The following is a 22,063-nucleotide window of genomic DNA, read 5'->3' as shown; positions in this document are numbered from 1 at the left end:
AGAGTAAAGTTGATCCTCTTTGTGTTCTGTATTAATCATTGTGGTAAGGATATGCCACAGAAAAGGAATTCCCAACAGGGAACGCTTATTTCCAGGAATCATGTCACTGTTCAATAGCTCAGACAACTAGCACCTATTGTTTTGCATAAGCAAATTTTTAATGTTTATTTAGACTCAAACAACTGAATAAAACAGTACAGTATTACTCTGAAATAACTTGTTTCAGATTAATACAGTTGTAGAACAGAAGTGTCAACTCTTTAAATGCAGCCAGTGAACCCTTTATGTTTTTTAACTATTATAAGGAGTTGTGTATATGTTCATGTTATATATTTATAAACCATATCCTTTGTGTTTGTAAATGCGGAAATAAAAAAAGATGATCTTTCTGTATTAATAATATCCAGAAATAAATAACTTGCAGTTTTCAGTGATTTTAGAAAATATATTTGTGAAAGTGCATAATTCAACAATTATGACAATTAACACACAAATAAAATTCTTCATACATAAACAATGTCACCTGCAAATAAACAAACAAACAAACAAAAACAGGTTCAAACAGAGAGAGAGAGAGAAAGCATAGCAAGGGAGCATATGAAAGGACAGCTTGTACTCAAAGGACATCAGTTAAAAATGACTTATATTTGTAGTATATCTTTAGGAAAGATGCTAATATGATTTCGGCAGCTCTACAATACAGCCGCATCCCTTATCTGCTGCTGGCATCCTTCCCAGCCTTCCTATCATAATTCATAAATGGAAGATTAGCTAAATATGCTGAACTTCTTGGAAGAGATCAGAGGAAATTTATTTTATGATATCCGCTTCCTATTCTCTTGAGGATTTGCTCTCCTTCACCTCTGACCTTTGAAATAAACCAGTGTTACTGTAGGTGAAAACAACTAAAACGTCCAATTTAAAAATAACGCTAGATGACTCTTTCACTGGCTACAGCTGAAACGGTCCACCGAGCTGACATATCCGTAATTGTCACAACTGAGTTATGAGTGAAATCGGGTCTGTTAGAATATGATCTGTCCAGTGACTGACAGGTTTGGCTCAACCATGCTCAGATAAAAACAAACAAACAAATGAACAAACAAACAAAAAAGAGATAATACTCTTTCAACATGTGTAATTACTGTGATTTGCCTTTGGAGTGCAGTACTGGAGGCTATAGAAAAATCACAGTATAAATAAACTAAATAAAACTGCTTTACTTCCATTTTTTTCCCTTTACCAAATTATTAATTACAAAAAAATCCTAGGCACTTTAATTCAACGTGTGTAAAACTGATTTTATATCCATTATCCACCTATTTCAGTTTGTTAAGGGGCTCTAGATCACAAAAAAGTAGGGCACACACAAACATAAAACTAACAAAGGCCTGGAAAAATGTCCAATTTATGTGTGATTTACAAATATCTCCTGAGAACATGAGTGGGACGCTGCTTTTTAGGCCTATGTAGCAATATCCACTTCCTAACAGCTTTCCTATTAACATGTGATTGTACATCGCTTCCACTAGAGGGCGGCTCTAGCATACTCACCGCTTACATAGTGCTTTCTTAGCACAATATCTGATTTAACACAGTATATTACTGGAGAACAATGTCTTATTTCAGGACTACTATCAGAAAAATATAAGACAGACATTTGTGGACAACATTACCAGCACAACATGTAAGTAAACAGAAGGATGTAAAATGCATCAGTCTATAAAGGACAAAGCACTGAAACATAAATCAGGCAGACATGGATGAACTGAACTGGAAATGGGATGTTTTGCAAGTAAAAGGGACAAAAGCATCTAAAATATTGCATAGATTGTGGGTGCTGGAAGAAGGGAAAACCTTTCAGATAAATCATGATACAGTATGCTGTATGGTCATGCTACTAGTTGAGAAATTGAGACCGAACACAAAATATTATGGTCATTAATGAATAAACAGTGAAATTAACATATGTGCTCACCAAGGCTGCATGTAATTGATTAAAAATACAGTAAAAACTGTAATATTGTGAAATATTATTTTGCACCGTTTTCTGTTGTAATATGTTTTAAAATTTAAAATTTTCTAATTTATTTCTGTCATGCAAAGATGAATTTTCAGCAGTCATCATTACTCCAGTCTTCAGTGTCACATGACCCTTCAGAAATCATTCTAATATGCTCAACAAACATTTCTTATCATCACTGTTAAATTATTTTTTTTTTTGTGGAAACCGTTGTATGTTTTATTCAGGATTCTATAATGAGAGAACGCTCAAAAAAAGCAGCTTCATAATAATAAAGACATTAATAATCTTACAAATTATTTTTGTCACTTTTAATCAATTCAATGCAGCCTTGTTGAATAACAGTAGAAATTCCTTTTGGGGAAAAAAACAAAAACAAAAACTTTTGCATGGAAGTGTGTACATACATTAATACCATGTGTATTAATACCATGATTAATACCAAAACGGTCTTTTTTTATGCATTTACATCATGACTTTCTTCTGGAGGATTTTTTTTTTTTAATTCTATAAAAAAAGAATAAGTAAAAACACCACGGCAGCACTGAAAATGTGCTATTCTTGAAATCAGCTCTAATATAGAGTATTCTTCACAGTAAAAATCAAGCCTCATCAACGACAATGAACATTAGGTCTGAATACTAAGGTAGATTTAGTCAGTCACTCAATAACACTTTCTGAGTACGCTACTAAAGTAAGTGCATATTATATATATTTATTTATTTCATAATCTGTGCTAATGGCTATATTATTATTGCATAATGTTTACATGTATAGATTTTTTTTTTTTTAAAGTGCTTTAGTGTTACAGTGAATAGTAGGTTGTTCTATACAAAAGAAGAGGTCTAAATGAAATAAAAGTTATTTTTGGTAAATAGATACGGAATGTTAAAAACACGCATGCACACTTGTACATTTTACACAAGTGAAGTAGCAGGAGTTAAACTCTTCCCTTGTCGTTTGAGTGTTAAAACCTTCTGTTTTTAATAAGAGAAGATCCGTGCTGTTTTCCTCAGCAGTATTCCCATGGTGGTCACAAAAACAGACAGCCATGAAAAAAAAAGCCGCTGGCCAGATTGCTATATAAAGCATCATTTGGAACGTCAGTTCTTCCTTGGAGCTTTGTGTTGATATGTATTCGCTCTGATACCTCAAACTGCAATGGAGGGAACGCAGAGTCCCACACTTTCCACTGCTTTACACATCTCATCTGCATATTCACGACGGTCCTGAGCTCTACCCACGTCAGGTCTGCTGCACCAGTCTGCGGTAGTGGGGCATGACTTTACTCTCGGGTAGGTAAAGTGCCATTTCCAGAGCCACCAAGATAGTGAACTCGAAAGCAATCAGCTCTCGACGGCTAATCCGGAACCTCTCCTCCAGTTTCTTTGGGCAGAAAAAAAAAAAAAACCCAGATAGATACATTAGATATAGATAGATATACTGTATATACAAACACAGTTTTTTGTTGAAAGAAATGTTTTTATTCAGCAGAGGCACTTAATTGATCAAATGTGACAATAAAAGACATTTATTATGTTACGAATAAATGTTGTCCTTTTGAATCTTCTATTCATTAAAGAATCCAGTTTTTTTTTTTAAATCACAGTTTCCACAAAAATATTAAGCAGCACAACTGTTTTCAACACTGATAATCAGAAATGTTTCTTGATTATCAAATCAGCATATTAGAATGATTTCTGAAGGATCATGTGACACTGAAGACTGGAGTAATACATTCGAATACAAAACAGTTATTTTAAATTGTAAAAATATTTCACAATTTTACTGTTTTTACTGTATTTTTCATTAAATAAATGCAGCCTTGGTGCGCATAAGAGACTAATCTTTCCAACTCCAAACTTTTGAACTGTAGTGTATGTGTGTTGACTGGAAAGTGTGTGTCGGAGCATCACTCACGTCAATCAGTTGCTTGACCTCTTGTTTCTTCAGGTCGCTGCTGATCTTGGCAGCGAGTAGGATGCACGCGGCTGCCACCAGCTTCCTGTTTTGCTTGTTGAGACGCCCCTGTAGCACCAGCTTCTCAAAGTACACAAATGCCATAGCTATGGTGACTGGCTGCAAGGAAGACTCCTCTCCTACTGAACAGATTTCTCTCTTCAAACTGATGAAGAGAGGGAATGACAGATGTTGGGAGACATAAAGAGAACAGATAACAAAAGAAGAATATATTCATCCACAAATGTAACTTAAAGCACGTTTGAACTTTTAAAGGTTTAGTTCACCCGAAAATGAAAATTACTCACCCTCATGTTGTTCCAAACCTGTAAGACCTTCATTCATCTTCAGAACACAAATTAAGAAATTGTTGAATGAAGTCGTTATTTTTGTTTTCTTTGCGTACAAAAAGTATTGCTCTCTATGGAGGGTCAGAAAGCTCTCGGATTTCATAAAAAATATCTTAATTTGTGTTCCGAAAATGAATGAAGGTTTTACAGTTGGGAAAGACATGACGGTGAGCAATTAATGACAGAATTTTCATTTTTGGGTGAACTATCCCTTTAAAATGTAACTTTAGGGTTTAAGCCCTCTTTTGAAAAATGTTGGTTTAATCTGGTTACTGCATACATAATAAAAATAATACCATATTCTGATTAACCTAAGAATATTCCTTTGTATGTAAACAGTTACTGAAGTAAACACTTAAAATGTGTGTACCTTCTGATTTTGCTCAGTGTGAGTTTGATGTGGGGGAATTTGTCCTTAAAGGTCTCATTCATGTCCTTCTTCAGATCTGATGGTTTGACGTACTCTATTACTGTTGTCTATAAGAGAGAAAGAGAGTGACAGTAAATACTGAGAATTTACATCAGTAAGATATTCAGCAATAAACTTTTTACAGTGTATAAGTGTATAAGCAGTATTATCCAGTGGTCAGTAATGATGTCAGCTGGATAAGTTATATTTATCCGTGTCTGTAGGTCAGACCACCCTGCTTTCAGCAAGGAGGTTTAATCACACAGATTTGATCACACAGATGCATCCCTACATATGTGTCTGATGGGTAAATTGTCTAAAAACAAGAAACAAGAGCAAACTAGGCTGCACAGTGGGCTGCACTTCACCGACAGTGGTTTCTGGAAGTATTCCTGGGCCCATTTAGTAATGTCAATGACAGAATCATGCCGATGAGTGATGCAGTGTCGTCTGAGGACCTGAAGACCACGGGCATCCAACAAAGGTCTTCGGCCTTGTCCCTTGCGCACAGAGATTTCTCCAGTTTCTCTGAATATTTTGATGATGTTATGCACTGCAGATTATGAGATTTTTAAAGCCTTTGCAATTTGACGTTGAGGAACGTTGTTTTTAAAGTATTCCACAATCTTTTTACGCACTCTTTCACAGATTGGAGAGCCTCTGCCCATCTTTACTTCTGAGAGACTCTGCCTCTCTAAGACATCCCTTTTATAGCTAATCATGTTACAGACCTGATGTCAATTAACTAGATGATCTCCCAGCTGAATCTTTTCAAAGTGTCTTGCTTTTTCAGCCCTTTGTTGACCCCGTGACATCTGTGGCATTGTGCTGTGTGGTAAAACTGCATATTTTAGAGTGGCCTTTTATTGTGGCCAGCCGAGTATCTCGGCAAAGGAGAAGTGCTCACTAACACAGATTTAGACAGATTTGTGAACAATATTTGAGAGAAATAGGCCTTTTGTGTACATAGAAAAAGTCGTAGATCTTTGAGTTCAGCTCATGAAAAATGGGGGCAAAAACAAAAGTGTTGCACTTATAATTTTGTTCAGTGTACATACAGTGGGGAAAAATATTATTTGATCCCCTGCTGATTTTGTATGTTTGCCTACTGACAAAGAAATGATCAGTCTATAATTTTAATGGTAGGTTTATTTGAACAGTGAGACAGAATAACAACAAAAAAATCCAGAAAAACGCATATAAAAAAAAAAAAAAAAGTTATAAATTGATAATGAGTCAAATAAGTATTTGACCCCTTCGCAAAACATGACTTAGTACTTGGTGGCAAAATCCTTGTTGGCAATCACAGACGTTTCTTGTTGTTGGCCACCAGGTTTGCACACATCTCAGGAGGGATTTTGTCCCACTCCTCTTTGCAGATCCTCTCAAAGTCATTAAGGTTTCAAGGCTGACGTTTGGCAGCTCGAACCTTCAGCTCCCTTCACAGATTTTCTATGGGGTTAAGGTCTGGAGACTGGCTAGGCCACTCCAGGACCTTAATGTGCTTCTTAAGCCACTCCTTTGTTGCCTTGGCCGTGTGTTTTGGGTCATTGTCATGCTGGAATACCCATCCACGACCCATTTTCAATGCGCTGGCTGGCTTCAATGCCCTGGCCCTGAGGGTACATGGCCCTGTCCATCGTCCCTTTGATGTGGTGCAGTTGTCCCCTTAGCAGAAAAACACCCCCAAAGCATAATGTTTCCACCTCCATGTTTGACAGTGGGGATGGTGTTTTTGGGGTCATGCATTCCTCCTCCTCCAAACATGGTTGATGCCAAAGAGCTGGATTTTGGTCTCATCTGACTACAACACTTTCACCCAGTTCTCCGCTGAATCATTGGCAAACTTCAGATGGGCTGTACATGTGCTTTCTTGAGCAGGGGCACCTTGCGGGCGCTGCAGGATTTCAGTCCTTCACGGCGTAGTGTGTTACCAATTGCTTTCTTGGTGACTATGGTCCCAGCTGCCTTGAGATCACTGACAAGATCCTCCCGTGTAGTTCTGGGCTGATTCCTCACTGTTCTCATGATCATTGAAACTCCACGAGGTGAGATCTTGCATGGAGCCCCAGACCCGAGGGAGATTGACAGTTATTTTGTGTCTCTTCCATTTGTGAATAATCGCACCAACTGTTGTCACCTTCTCACCAAGCTGCTTGGCGATGGTCTTGTAGCCCATTCCAGCCTTGTGCAGGTCTACAATCTTGTCCCTGACATCCTTGGACAGCTCTTTGGTCTTGGCCATGGTGGAGAGTTTGGAATCAATCTGATTGATTGATTGCTTCTGTGGACAGGTTGTCTTTTATACAGGTAACAAGCTGAGATTAGGAGCATTTCCTTTAAGAGACTGCACCTAATCTCAGCTCCTTACCTGTATAAAAGACACCTGGGAGCCAGAAATCTTGCTGACTGATAGGGGATCAAATATTTATTTGACTCCTTAAAATGCAAATCAATTTATAACTTATGAAATGCGTTTTTCTGGATTTTTTTTTGTTGTTATTCTGTCTCTCACTGTTCAAATAAACCTACCATTAAAATTATAGACTGATCATTTCTTTGTCAGTAGGCAAATGTACAAAATCAGCAGGGGATCAAATAATTTTCCCCCCACTGTGCATACACTGCATCTCTCACCATGTACGAGGCAAAGATGAGCACTCTTTTGTGTTTTCCACATGGCCACCGTGGGTCACTGAGCATATTAGGGTCATAGTCAGCGTCTTCAAGGCCTGAAAAAAACAACAAACAAACACACTCAAGGACATGGCTGTCAAATGAGCCAATCAAACCACAGATAACATAACCAAATGTGGCCTGTTTAAGCGTGTTTTTGAGATGACGGTGACAGTATCTTCCTGCACTGACTAGGCATAGCTATATTAAAAGGGTAGTTCACCCAAAAATGGGACGTCTGTCACCTGTCGTGGTGAGTAAATGACAGAATTTTTATTTTTGGCTGAATGTTTCCCTTCAGACAACACACACACACACACAAAAAATGCAATTAGTACTCAGTACGTACAATCAACGACACACTCGGTTGACACAAGTGTTGCTAATGCAGGCTTGCTAAATAAGGTACAAGAATATAGTGAGCTGTGTTGATGACTCACACACTCACTAAGTATTAGAATACAGGAATAGCAGCGTTAGTAATTATGACACACACATCTGTGCCTGAAATACTGTGATAATAACCATGTCTACCGAGTTGATTGAAATGTCCCTACCCACTCTGTGAATAACACCGCATTAAAACCTTTATTAAGCTCCCATCAGTTACTACACACTTTTTGTATGAGTGTGTGTTTGTTTTCTGAGTGTATGTGTTGCACGCTTGTGTGATTTAATTTCGTCATTAAGACATGAATAAATGAATTTCAGCGTGTCCACAGTCCAGAATTAGCGTTAAAACCCTTTTAGGCCTCCCAACACACACACACACACACTTTGTCTTACAAAGTCAAAAAAGGTCACAAGCTAAGGAATCTGTTATAGAAAAGAGTTACAGATGTTGTCAGATATAGTTGTGAGATACAGAACTGACAGAGTAATTGTATGTGTGTGTACATTATATATATATATAAAACACTGTATATATATAAAACACAAACACTAATATTATATATTATATATATATATATAAAAAGGGAATTGGAATCAAATTGAATCACAAAATCTGTGTCACTACCCAGAAAGAGCGGACACAGTACACCATGACCAAAAAGAAACATTTACATATAAATTTAAAATTCAATTACCAAAACTTAATTTTTGGTTTTGTTTCCGCTAAATCAAAACTTAAATATCGGTTTTGGCATTATGGCCAAAAATGTACTTTTCAGTTCTTCAAAGAAGTCTCTTATTCTCACCAAGGCTGCATTTATTTGATCAAAATTACAGTAAAAGCAGTAATATTGTGAGTTATTATTGCAATTTAAAATAACTTTTTTCCATTGTAATATATTTTCAAATGTAATTTCTTCCTGTGACGCAAAGCTGAATTTTCAGCATCATTACCCCAGTCTTCAATGTCACATGATCCTTCAGAAATCATTCTAATATGCTGATTTGTTGCTCAAGAAACATTTTTTATTATTATCAATGTTAATTCATTCTTTTATGAATAGAAGGAAAAGAACAACAATTATTTGAAACAGAAATCTTTGGTACCGTTATATACGTCTTTACTGAAACATTCGATCAATGTAAAGCATACTTGCTCAGTAAAAACAAACTATTGAAAGGTACTGTACATATCGTCACTATTAAAAAGTAAAAATGTATCTTAATTGGTCAAGTAATACCAAATAAGACCAAGAAAGTGTATGTATAGAATAGGTCTAGAGTTAGTATACAGATATTCAGCTTATTTGAGGACAATATATGGCTATAGGAGGTCCTCACAAGTCTACGTGTGCTAGTGTGTGTGTATGTGTGAGACATACCCAGGTCCAGGCCGACGGTGCTGTTAAGGCGAGAGGGAGGATAACTGCAGGGGATGCTGTTTCTGGAATACGGCACGGGTAGAGCGAGATCCACTGTGGGCTTGTGGCGGTCCAGAGCGTTAGTTGGATACAGGAACTGAGCGTACGACACCGTCTGCACAACAAATAAGATCATAAGCCATCTGTCAGCCTGGTGAATCAAATGAAGAGATATAAAGCTGTCATTCCTGAGCAGGTCCAGTGGTACGCCGAGCACAATGCCCGGTGACATTTCCTGACTGACTGATTGACAGGTGCAGTGATAGAATGACAAGCTCTTACCCTGCCGTATATGCCCAGCTCCACCCCCTCCAGCCCGGGAAGCATCTCTAGGGTGGTGGATATTCCTCCAGACGAGTGCCTCCGCCGCTGAGCTTCTAGACAAGGGTCACTGACACAAAGACAGATTGACAGATGCTTGTTTTCATTGGTTAAATCCAAAATTAAGAACAGGGATGCCCAAACTTATTTGTCAGCCGATCCCCTTCGACCTAAAATAGTATTTGAAGTATACCCTGAGATTTTAAATTCATATTTTCGATAATTTAAAGGGATAGTCCACTCATTTACTCATCTTCAAGTCATTCCAGGACCATAAGACTTTGGTTAATCTTGGAAACAATTTGAGATATTTTAAATGAAACCTGAGAGTTTCTACTGAAACACCAGGTAACCACAATTTAGAAGATCCAAAAAGTCATAAAGATTAATCTATATGATAATTTGTGTTTCGAAGATTAACCAAAGTCTTATGGGTTTGAAACCACATGTTGCTTAGTAAATAATGACAGAATTTTCATTTTTGGGTTAACAATCCCTTTAACACCACATTTGCACATTCTTTGCTGTCTGATTTCAGATAACGGTCACATGACATGCACTTAAAAAGAAAATATTTGTAATTTTTTAGGAAGCGTTTTGTTTTGATTGTTTTAAATTTCAAGTGATTTAATTTGTACATTTTTATCATTTAATTAATTATTTGCTTTTTATCAACTTACACAGCCCAGTTTGGGAAACCCTGCTTAAGAGCAAACCTTACACAATTTCCAGGCTAAGCATAACTGAAGTCATTTACATAAAGAAGTCTTAAAGGTATAGCTATGACTGTTTTTAATGCAAGAAAGCTGTATTAATACAATAATTGAACTTCTGGGATGAATATTTAAGTGCTGCAAAGTGTTTGCATAAAAAAAAAAAAAAAATCAAATTGGCGTTTTGTGGCTTTATGTCCATGTTTAACTTCTCTGAGATCATCTGTGTGTTTAAGATCATGGTAACACTTTACTTAAAGCCTTTATGTATAATGCATTATAAAGGGGTATAATGCATTATAATTATTCATAATGTGCATTGTAATACATTAGAACTTGTGTCATAAATTATAACCGAATTTAAAATGTGTAGTGTAACAATTATAACGTAGTAACTGGATACAATTATTCATGGGATTGTACAATGCATAATAAGGTGTATTACAAGGCATAATTAATGCATTAAAACTACTTTTATATTGCATTATACATAAAGGCTTTAAGTTAATTTGTTACTGATATCGTTTATTAAAATCCTTTATTTTAGTTGAATTTAAAATTTCCCTTTTTTCTCTTCTGAGAAAACAGCCCTAAAATATTGATGACTCATCTTGTACTCACAGAGTATTTGATCGGACAGTTTTCCTCCTAATACCACCTACTTCTGACTAACTGCGACATACACTAAAATCTGTTGGCTATTTAAAAATAAAAGCCCTTGAGATGAGCCTTGCAATATCTCCCTCTCCGAAACAAGACGATAAGACATGTTAGCTCATCAAATTTAATGTTGCTTGGTTGAAAGAGCAACAGACAGATATTTACGGACTTGAAAACAAGTTCAAACACAGAGCCAATTCAACGCTTGATTATCAACACACACAAGTCTAACTCACCTAATACAGACAGCTTCAAATTCAACCTGATGTCCCAATCTTTTGCTTTTCCTTCCAGGCAGAAGTAGATGAGTGTGTGGTGTACAGAGTTGCTCTTTAAGCACCGACTCAACACACACACATATACATACATACACACATATATATATATTCACTCCCTCTAGCATCCCTAATCTATAGTCTTAGACCGCTTGCATAACATGGCTGTTTAATTTCTTCTCTCTTTCAAAAATGTGACCTAAAAGACAAAAGTTTCCCATGGTCCAATTCCTTATTTCAGCATTTTATGAAACCATAATGAAAGAGGGTGGGAAAGGAGAGGAGGCTTTTGGCCGTGTCATGCCAGTCCCATTTCATGGATGTGGGAAAAATTCCTTCCTGTCCCATTTGCCCCGAATCTCACCCTAGATATGAATCCCCTGAGGAGAGCAGAGGAACCAAACAGACCTTATATTCAGCTCCTTGTGTGTATCTGTCTATTTGAAATTTAGGAAAACATGCAAAAACCAGTCATGGAAATGACAGCTAGGAATGGGAATCTCAATTCTGAATTCTCCAACCTTAATGATCCATCAATTCTCCTACTATGTTAGTACAGTTTTGTATAGTATTATTTGAACCCAGTTACCCCTAGGTGAATAACCACTTCTAACTATATAAAAGAAATATACAAATACTAAAGAAAAGACCTTAAAGGGTTAGTTCACTCAAAAATGAAAATTCTGTCATTAATTAATCACCCTCAAGTCGTTCCAAACCCATAAGACTTTCCTTCATCTTCAGAACACAAATTAAGATATTACATACATGTTTTACCAAATAAAAAGAACAGCACTTTTAAAGTTCATCCCATTCATTGATGCAAGCATAGGTATTGGGACAGTTGAACATAAGGCAGATATAAAAGATTAAAAGCTATTATTTAGTTGCAGATCCCTTGCACACAATCACAGCAGTGAGTCTGTGACCCATAGACATCACCAGACTCTTGCTCTCATCCTTTGAAATACTTTTCCCAGCCTTTAATGCAGCCAATTCCAATTTTTGCTTGTTTGGGGAGTTTCTGCCTTCACTCTCCTCTTCAGCTGGTGAAATTCATGTTCAATCGGATTTAAATCTGGAGATTGACTTGGGCAATCTAAGACTTTCCATTTCTTTGCCCTTATAAATTCCTTGACTGAACTGGCAGGGTGTTTTGGGTCATTGTCCTGATGCAATATGAAGCACTTCTCAATGAATCTGGTGGCATTTTCTTGAATATTGGTAGGCAAGATGGTTTTGTACCCTTCCAAATTCATTCTGCTACTGTTATCATACATTACGTCATCAGTAAAGTTGAGAGAGCCTGTTCCAGAGGCAGCCATGCATGCCCATGCCATGACACCACCTCCGCCATGCTTTACAGATGAGGCTGAATGCTTGGGATCATTGCAGTTCCCTTTTTCTCTCCACATTTTTGCTTTCCCATCACTTAGATAAAGGTTCATCTTTGTCTCATCGGTCCATAAACACAGTTCCAAAACTCTTCTGGCTCACCTTTGTGCTTTTTTGCAAACTCTCTATTTTTGGTGCTGGTCAGAGGTTTGCATCTTGCTGTGTAGCATCTGTAATTCTGTGTCAAAGTCTCCCGAGGACAGTAAATTGTCAGAGCATCACCCCAGCTTTCTGGAAGTTGTTGGTGATTTTACAGACACATCTTTTAGGGTTCATTTTCACAGCTTTTATGATTTGTCTGTCATCAACTACTGTTGTTTTCTCAGCCGATCAGGTCGTTGTTGGTTGCTGGTGGTTTCTAAACTCTTGATTTCTCCATGCCCTTTGTTTTTGCTAGAGCTCTAACTGACTTCCTTCTTTTAGCATCCAAATTACTTGCTTTTCTCTCAAAATCAGCTCCCTCATCTTCATCCTGGTTTGTGTGTGTCATCATCAAATGCAAGATTCAGAATGCAGAAGTAATGGATATAACTGATACAACACATTCCCTGCTTTTAATATCTGAAGAATTAATGCAATTGCACACAGCTGATCACTTAGAAAGACCTGTGAGGCAACTGTTCCAATACTTATGCTCACATCAGATAGAGGGATGAAACTCTAAAAGTGCTGAACTTCTTAGCTGGTAAAACATCTATGTGTTGAATCACCCAATAATAAATCTATACTGAAAAACAGTAAAATTTCATTTCATGCCAATTTTAATTACAAATTGTTATAGGAACAGACAGTCAGTAATTTAACTTTTTAAGTCTTGCCATTACTATCCATCACACAAGCAGTTCTCGGGTCATTTTGAGTTGCTGAAAAGTAATACTGAATGATTCAGTCAAGAACTGTTACAACTGATTCAGTAAGTGAGTGAGTCAGACTGATTCGTCGGCCTGATTAGACCGATTTAACACTCATTAGTTTGATTCTTTTTGGCTGATTCATTAAATAAAAAGTTTTAATTAAACAGACTAGCTAAAGGGCAAACCACAACCCTTCCTGTTGACAAGTCAACTTGTGAGAGATATAGCTTCATTAAAGGGTTACTCCACCCCAAAATGAAAATTGTCATTAATCACCTACCCCCATGTCGTTCCAAACCTGTAAAAGCTTCGTTCGTCTTCGGGAACACAATTTAACATATTTTGGATGAAAACCGGTAGGCTTGTGACTGTCCCATTGACTGCCAAGTAAATACCACTGTCAAGACCCAGTAAAGTATGAAAAACATCGCCAAAGTAGTCCATCTGCCATCAGTGGTTCAATCTGAACTTTATGAAGCGACGAGAATACTTTTTGTACGAAAAGAAAAGAAAAGTAATGACGTTATTCAACAATTTGTCTCCTCCGTGTCAGCGTAGCACCATTTTGCAGAGTATCTGCTGGACGCAAACTGCGTATGCTGTTCTGTGTCAGCCAAAGTAAAATGTTCATTTTGGGGTGGAGTAACCCTTTAAGCGTGACTGAGTGAATCTACCCAGCTTAGCACATCAGCAAATCTGACCTCTGATTTAAACAAGCAGATTTTCATGTTTGTTTCATGCATACCTGATGTGGAAGCTCTCTCCATAAGGCAGCACAGAGAAGGCGGCACACAAAGACCTTTTGGCGCAGATAAGCACGATCCTGCAGTGGTGAACACAAACTAGTTAAGATTACACATACACATATATATATACACACACACACACATACATATATATATATACACACACATACATATATATATACACACACACATATACACACACACACACACACAGGCCAACTCAACACTTCATAACAAATGACACACTAATCTCTCAGTACATTCAGATCAAGAACAAACACAACACCTGTGACACCAGAGGGGTCAAATAGGGCAGCCTTCAAAATACACTCCTGCCTCATCAACACACACACACACACACACACACACACACAAAACACCTACACTATCAGCCCCAGTGTACACTTCTCTCTCACTTCTTCACACAAACACACAGGAAGTGGGGGGTGTGTGTGTCGGCATTTTAACCATAGAAATGTGAAAGTGTGGTAAAATGGCAGTTAACATGAAACTAAGGGTCTGCCGCAGCAGCCTAGAGGATTTTTCTGATTCTTTCTTCGTCACATGACAGTGGAGAAACGGCTCCAGAAATATCAGTGAGCATGAGTCAGGGAAATTAATTGAATCATTTTCTAGAGATTGGATGGATTTCCATTTCTATCTCAGGTATCAATTTTGGAATTAATAGATTTAAACAACCATCATTTTTCATTCACAAATGAAGCGTCTCCATTAAGAAAAACCACTACCCAACAGAGGATTCAGCTTTTCAATTTAATTCAATTCATGTTTATTTGGATCATTGCAAATTAGCTTAAAAGAAAATGAAAGTTTCTACATTACAATTAGGAGTAGTTTATCAATGGTCACTATGTCAAGGTGATTTTGTTTATTACATTTTAAACAGGTTTTATTGAAAAATGCTATATTAAACTGTGTTGAACCCAAAAATAGGATATGACCCCTTAAATTACAAATTTTTAATTTCAGTTATCTGACTGGATGTTATGGTGAATTCTGCGACAGTGCCCCATTGTTTCCTATAGGGAACAGTACTAGCCTACAATTTTCTACATTTGCAGTATCTGCATTTATTCCATAGATGAGGCCACTGAACATCAGGCTTATCTGGATCTGTGATCATCCAGTGGAAAATATCTTATCGGTTTTATTCACCCGCCCCCAATCCTGTCTGTGACCCTGTGAATGTGAGTAGGCACGTGCGTATTTGTGTGTGAAAACCCAAAGCCTGGGAACACAAGCGGAAAATATGGACCGCTATCTATTTGGGGCAGTTTATAATGGGATTTTAGTAAACATAGCCGTCGTTCCTCAGATGGAATGAGGCCAGATCTCACAGAGAACAGCCACTTCCTTAAGAGAACAACAAAAATCCCATCCAGTTATTCCTTGTGTAGAGTGTACTATGCTAAAGTTTAACGTTATAATCGAATATTATGACATGTAAAGTCAGATAACTGAAATTCAAATTTTGTAACTTAAGGGTTCATATCCTATTTTGGGGTTCAAATGTAGTTGTCATTCTTCAGAAAAACATGAGCAAAGTTTATAAAACAATTTGCATCAAAATGTGCTGCTGAGACGGGTAAGATGGATCAGATGAAAATTGAGCAATGCCGAGTTTATTTGATAAAAACGGTACATTAATATTGTGAAATATTACAACTTAAAATAAATGTTTTCTGTTTGAATATACAGTTAGGTCCATATATATATATATATATATATATACACACTGTATATGCCATGGTCTGTCTGAATACGCGATTCTGATTGGCTGGCAGGTGTTGATTAAATTCGTTGAACTGCACAGGTAGTTCCAGGTCAGTTTAATCACGTTCTATATTAATGCGCTTCCTATAAACATTGGTAACCATAGTAACATACAGATACACAGTGGCGGTTCTACATTGAATTACTCTCCGGGCGAGACCCCCTCTGAGTAATCAACAGATTTCCCATCCCCCAACACGGTCACTCACGACCAGAAGTCAAGACTAAACCACAAAGTGAAAATAGCAGTATTCTTTAGTGATATGTTATTTACACAGTGCAAATAGCTTTAGATTCTATTTATTCTATGTTAAAATAAAATAAAAACATGGAGAAAAACATGACTTATTGCAAAAATAGTGGTAATTATCTGCACTTCTGCATTGTAATACATTATAAAATAGTATGCAATAACTTATTGAGTGTAATTTTTTTATTTTATTTCTAATTATTAAATGGATGCCACCTTATTGGGCCAAAAGCCCTCTCTACACCTAACCTAACCCTACCCGATACTTTATGTTCAACTTTTTGATTATTTCCTTAATTTTTATTAAAAAATAAATGCTTTTCTGATGTGATTTGAAATTTGAAATTTAAAGAGGGAGAAAAAAAGTTAGTCAAAAGGCAGATTCGAACCCCAGTCGATCGTGTCAAAAGAAGTGTAACTCAAACTTTACCATCTGCGCCACTGAATCGAACTAGTAACCGTCTTTTGCAAATTTGACTATCCCAATCATACGTTTGTGGGTGGAGTTAATGTAAATAGCCTCTCCCAGCAACATAGCTATTTGCACTTAAATAGACAACAATTAAACAGTTGCACACAGAAAAAAAACAGGGGGTGCTACAGCACCCTCAGCACCCCCCACTTCCCACGCCCCTGGGTGTGACTGACTTTAGCCCACTTGTCCCACTAATGGAGCAGACAAGCCCTCCTTGTCCGCTCCATTTGGGAGAGGTGAACTGTCCCCCGCGGCCGCGCCCCCCTCCCCTTTCCACTTCTCACACAGCTTCTGTGCACGGTACCTTCTCAACAAGCAGCGGCGCCAATTTGCCAATTCCCCACACAGTTATATGATAGATAATATGATAGATAATAGAAAACCGCTTGGCGGCGCAGATTAGTTTTTTTTTTTTTTTCCTTCAAGTGCTTGTGCCGCCCCCCCCACGTGTCATGAAAAAATGCCGCCCCGGACTACTGCCCGGTTCGCCCATGCCTAAAACCGCCACTGCAGATACAGTTGAATAGTAATACAGACGAAAATAACCGTCATTTTTATAGTTCCGGTCAAATATTGCAGCACAAATATTGTTAACATCTTTAATATGTGAATGCTGGGAAATGACCATGGCATAAACGGGATAATCAACGGATAGCTGTGCATTAAACGATTTGAATGCACTTCGCGGAGCCTCCACGTCGTGCATTCAAATCCTTTAATGCACAGCTAGCCGTTGATTATCCCTTACATACAGGTGCTGGTCATATAATTAGAATATCATCAAAAAGTTGATTTCACTAATTCCATTCAAAAAGTGAAACTTGTATATTATGTTCATTCATTACACACAGACTGATATATTTCAAATGTTTATTTCTTTTAATTTTGATGATTAGAGCTTACAGCTCATGAAAGTCAAAAATCAGTATCTCAAAATATTAGAATATTTACATTTGAGTTTGAATAAATGACCATCCCTACAGTATAAATTCTGCGTATCTCTTATTCTTTGAAACCACAATAATGGGGAAGACTGCTGACTTGGCAATGATCCAGAAGATGAACATTGACACCCTCCACAAAGAGGGTAAGTCACAGAAGGTCATTACTGAAAGGTGTGGCTGTTTACAGAGTGCTGTATCAAAGCATATTAAATGCAAAGTTGACTGGAAGGAAGAATTTGGGTAGGAAAAGGTGCACAAGCAACAGGGATGACCGCAAGCTTGAGAATACAGTCAAACAAAGCCGATTCAAACACTTGTGAGAGCTTCACAAGGAGAGAACTGAAGCTGGAGTCAGTGCATCAAGAGTCACCACGCTCAGACATCTTCAGGAAAAGGGCTACCAAGCCACTTCTGAACCAGAGACAACGTCAGAAGCATCTTAACTGGGCTGTGGAGAAAAAGAAATGGACTGTTGCTCAGTGGTCCAAAGTCCTCTTTTCAGATGAAAGTAAATTTTACATTTCATTTGGAAATCAAGGTCCCAGAGTCTGAAGGAAGAGTGGAGACGCACAGAATCCATGTTGCTTGAAGTCCAGTGTGAAGTTTCCACAGTCTGTGATGATTTGGGCTGCCATGTCATCTGCTGGTGTTGGTCCACTGTGTTTTCTGAAGTCCACAGTCAACGCAGCCATCTACCAGGAGATTTTAGAGCACTTCATGCTTCCTTCTGTTGACAAGCTTTATGGAGATGCTGATTTCATTTTCCAGCAGGACTTGGCATCTGCCCACACTGCCAAAGGTACCAAAAGCTGGTTCAATGACCATGGTGTTACTGTGCTTGACTGGCCAGCAAACTCGCCTGACCTGAACCCCATAGAGAATCTATGGGGTATTGTCAAGAGGAAGATGAGAGACACCAGACCCAACAATGCAGATGAGCTGAAGGCCACTATCAGAGCAACCTGGGCTCTCATAACACCTGAGCAGTGCCATAGACTGATCGACTCCATGCCACGCCGCATTGCTGCAGTAATTCAGGCAAAAGGAGCCCCAACTAAGTATTGAGTGCTGTACATGATCATACTTTTCATTTTCATACTTTTCAGTTGGCCAAGATTTCTAAAAATCCTTTCTTTGTATTGGTCTTAAGTAATATTCTAATATTTTGAGATACTGATTTTTGACTTTCATGAGCTTTAAGCTCTAATCATCAAAATTAAAAGAAATAAACATTTGAAATATATCAGTCTGTGTGTAATTAATGAATATAATATACAAGTTTCACTTTTTGAATGGAATTAGTGAAATAAATCAACGTTTTGATGATATTCTAATTATATGACCAGCACCTGTACATATACTCACACATATATACACAGGTGCATCTCAATAAATTAGAATGTCATGAAAAAGTTAGTAGTAATTCAACTCAAATTGTGAAACTCGTGTATTAAATAAATTCAATGCACACAGACTGAAGTAGTTTAAGTCTTTGCTTCTTTTAATTGTGGTGATTTTGGCTCACATTTAACAAAAACCCACCAATTCGCTATCTCAACAAATTAGAATATGGTGACATGCCAATCAGCTAATCCACTCAAAACACCTGCAAAGGTTTCCTGAGCATTCAAAATGGTCTCTCAGTTTGGTTCACTAGGCTACACAATCATGAGGAAGACTGCTGATCTGACAGTTGTCCAGAAGACAATCATTGACACCCTTCACAAGGAGGGTAAGCCACAAACATTCATTGCCAAAGAAGCTGGCCGTTCACAGAGTGCTGTATCCAAGCATGTTAACAGAAAGTTGAGTGGAAGGAAAAAGTGTGGAAGAAAAAGATGCACAAGCAACCGAGAGAACCGCTGCCTTATGAGGATTGTCAAGCAAAATCGATTCAAGAATTTGGGTGAACTTTACAAGGAATGGACTGAGGCTGGGGTCAAGGCATCAAGAGCCACCACACACACAGATGTGTCAAGGAATTTGGCTACAGTTGTCCTCTTCAGTTGACGTCAGAGGTGTCTTACCTGAAGGCTAAGGAGAAGAAGAACTGGACTGTTGCCCAGTGGTCCAAAGTCCTCTTTTCAGATGAGAGCAAGTTTTGCATTTCATTTGGAAACCAAGGTCCTAGAGTCTGGAGGAAAGGTGGAGAAGCTCATAGCCCAAGTTGCTTGAAGTCCAGTGTTAAGTCTCCACAGTCTGTGATGATTTGGGGTGCAATGTCATCTGCTGGTGTTGGTCCATTGTGTTTTTTGAAAACCAAGTCACTGCACCCGTGTACCAAGAAATTTTGGAGCACTTCATGCTTCCTTCTGCTGACCAGCTTTTTAAAGATGCTGATTTTATTTTCCAGCAGGATTTGGCACCTGCCCACACTGCCAAAAGCACCAAAAGTTGGATAAATGACCATGGTGTTGGTGTGCTTGACTGGCCAGCAAACTCACCAGACCTGAACCCCACAGAGAATCTATGGGGTATTGTCAAGAGGAAAATGAGAAACAAGAGACCAAAAAAATGCAGATGAGCTGAAGGCCACTGTCAAAGAAACCTGGGCTTCCATACCACCTCAGCAGTGCCACAAACTGATCACCTCCATGCCACGCTGAATTGAGGCAGTAATTAAAGCAAAAGGAGCCCCTACCAAGTACTGAGCACATATACAGTAATTGAACATACTTTCCAGAAGGCCAACAATTCATTAAAAATGTTTTTTTTTATTGGTCTTATGAAGTATTCTAATTTGTTGAGAATTGGTGGGTTTTTGTTAAATGTGAGCCCAAATCACCACAATTAAAAGAACCAAAGACTTAAACTACTTCAGTCTGTGTGCATTGAATTTATTTAATACACGAGTTTCACAATTGTAGTTGAATTACTGAAATAAATGTACTTTTCCACGACATTCTAATTTATTGAGATGCACCTGTATGTATGTACGCATGTATGTGTGTATATATGGACACTGACACAATTTTCATAATTTCGGCACTGTATGCCACCAGAATAGAATTAAAATGAAACAATCAAGATTTAATTTAAAGGGTTGAAGAAAACTATAACAAAATCCTTAGGAATTACAACCATTTCTATACACAGACCCCACATTTTCAGGGGCTCAAATGTAATTGGACAAATATAAATCAAATAAAATGTTCATTTTTAATATTTTCTTGAGAATCATTTGCAGGCAATGACTTCCTTAAGTCTGGAACTCATGGACATCACCAGAGACTGGGTTTCCTCCTCTGTGATGCTTTGCCAGGCCTTTACTGCACCTGACTTCAGTTGTTGTTTGTTTGTGGGTCTTTCCGTCTTTAGTTTTGTCTTCAGCAAGTGAAATGCATGCTCGTTCGGGTTGAGATCAGGAGATTGACTTAGCCATTGCAGAATATTCCACTTTTTTTTACCTTCAAAAACTCCTGGGTTGCTTTTGCTGTATGTTTTAGGTCATTGTCCATTTGTACTATGAAGCGCCGCCCAATCAACTTTGCTGCATTTTGCCGAGTCTGGGCAGAGAGTATATCCCTATACACTTCAGAATTCTTCCGGCTGCTTCTGTCTTCTGTCACGTCATCAATAAACACCATTAACCCAGTGCCCTGGAAGCCATGCTCATGCATCACTCTGCTCCACCATGTTTCACAGATGATGTTGTATGCTTTGAATCATGAGCTGTTCCAAGCCTTCTCCAGACTTTTCCCTTCTTGTCATTCTGGTACAGGCTGATCTTAATTTCAGCCGTCCAAAGAATGCTTTTCCAGAAGTGGTCAGGATTTTTTAGATGTTTTTTGGCAAAGTCTAATCTGTCCTTGTTTGCACCTTGTGGTGAACCCTCTGTATTTGCTCTCGTGAAGTCTTCTCTTGACTGAAGATGTTGACAGTGACACGTCTACCCCCTGGAGAGTGTTCTTCTCTTGGCTGGATGTCGTGAAAGGGTTTTTCTTTACCATGGAGAGGATTCTCCGATCATCCACCACTGTTCTCCTCTGTGGACGTCCAGGCCTTTTTATGTTGCAGAGCTCACCAGTGTGTTCTTTTTTCTCAGAATGTACCAAACTGTTGATTTGGCCACTCCGAATGTTCTTGCTATCTCTCTGATGGGTTTTTTTTTTTTTGTTTTTGAAGCCTAACAATTGTCTATTTTACTTGTATGGAGAGCTCCCTTGACTGCAAGATATGGGTTCAGAGCAACAGCTTCCAAATGCAAATGGCACACTTAGAATCAACTCCAGAACTTTTACCTGCTTAATTGATGTAGAAATAATGAAGGAAAAGCCCACGCCTGTCCATGAAACTGCTTTTGAGTCAATTGTCCAATTACTTAAGGTCCCTTGAAAAAGGGGGTGAGGTACATATTGAAGAGATGTAATTCCTTAATCATTTCTCCAATTTTGATGAGAATACC

General features: G+C 38.0%; 1 protein-coding gene across 1 annotated transcript in view; it reads right to left on the bottom strand.

Annotated features, from left to right (window-relative positions):
- Positions 1-431: 431 nt before the first annotated feature.
- The window catches only part of cables2b (Cdk5 and Abl enzyme substrate 2b), a 33,664-nt gene continuing 12,032 nt past the window's right edge, over positions 432-22,063 (bottom strand). Inside the window, exons 3-9 of the mRNA XM_058762836.1 lie at positions 14,195-14,272; positions 9,514-9,622; positions 9,193-9,346; positions 7,379-7,473; positions 4,703-4,809; positions 3,944-4,148; positions 432-3,409 (exon numbers count right to left, since the gene is read on the bottom strand). Coding sequence (XP_058618819.1) covers positions 3,269-3,409; positions 3,944-4,148; positions 4,703-4,809; positions 7,379-7,473; positions 9,193-9,346; positions 9,514-9,622; positions 14,195-14,272 — 889 coding nt within the window. The 3' untranslated portion in view covers positions 432-3,268. The remainder of the gene's footprint in view (positions 3,410-3,943; positions 4,149-4,702; positions 4,810-7,378; positions 7,474-9,192; positions 9,347-9,513; positions 9,623-14,194; positions 14,273-22,063) is intronic.

The sequence above is a fragment of the Onychostoma macrolepis genome, chromosome 23, assembly GCF_012432095.1.
Source record: "Onychostoma macrolepis isolate SWU-2019 chromosome 23, ASM1243209v1, whole genome shotgun sequence".
NCBI classification, from domain to species: domain Eukaryota; kingdom Metazoa; phylum Chordata; class Actinopteri; order Cypriniformes; family Cyprinidae; genus Onychostoma; species Onychostoma macrolepis.
Note: the sequence above shows the minus strand (reverse complement) of the source record. Positions and strands in the feature narration are given on the sequence as shown.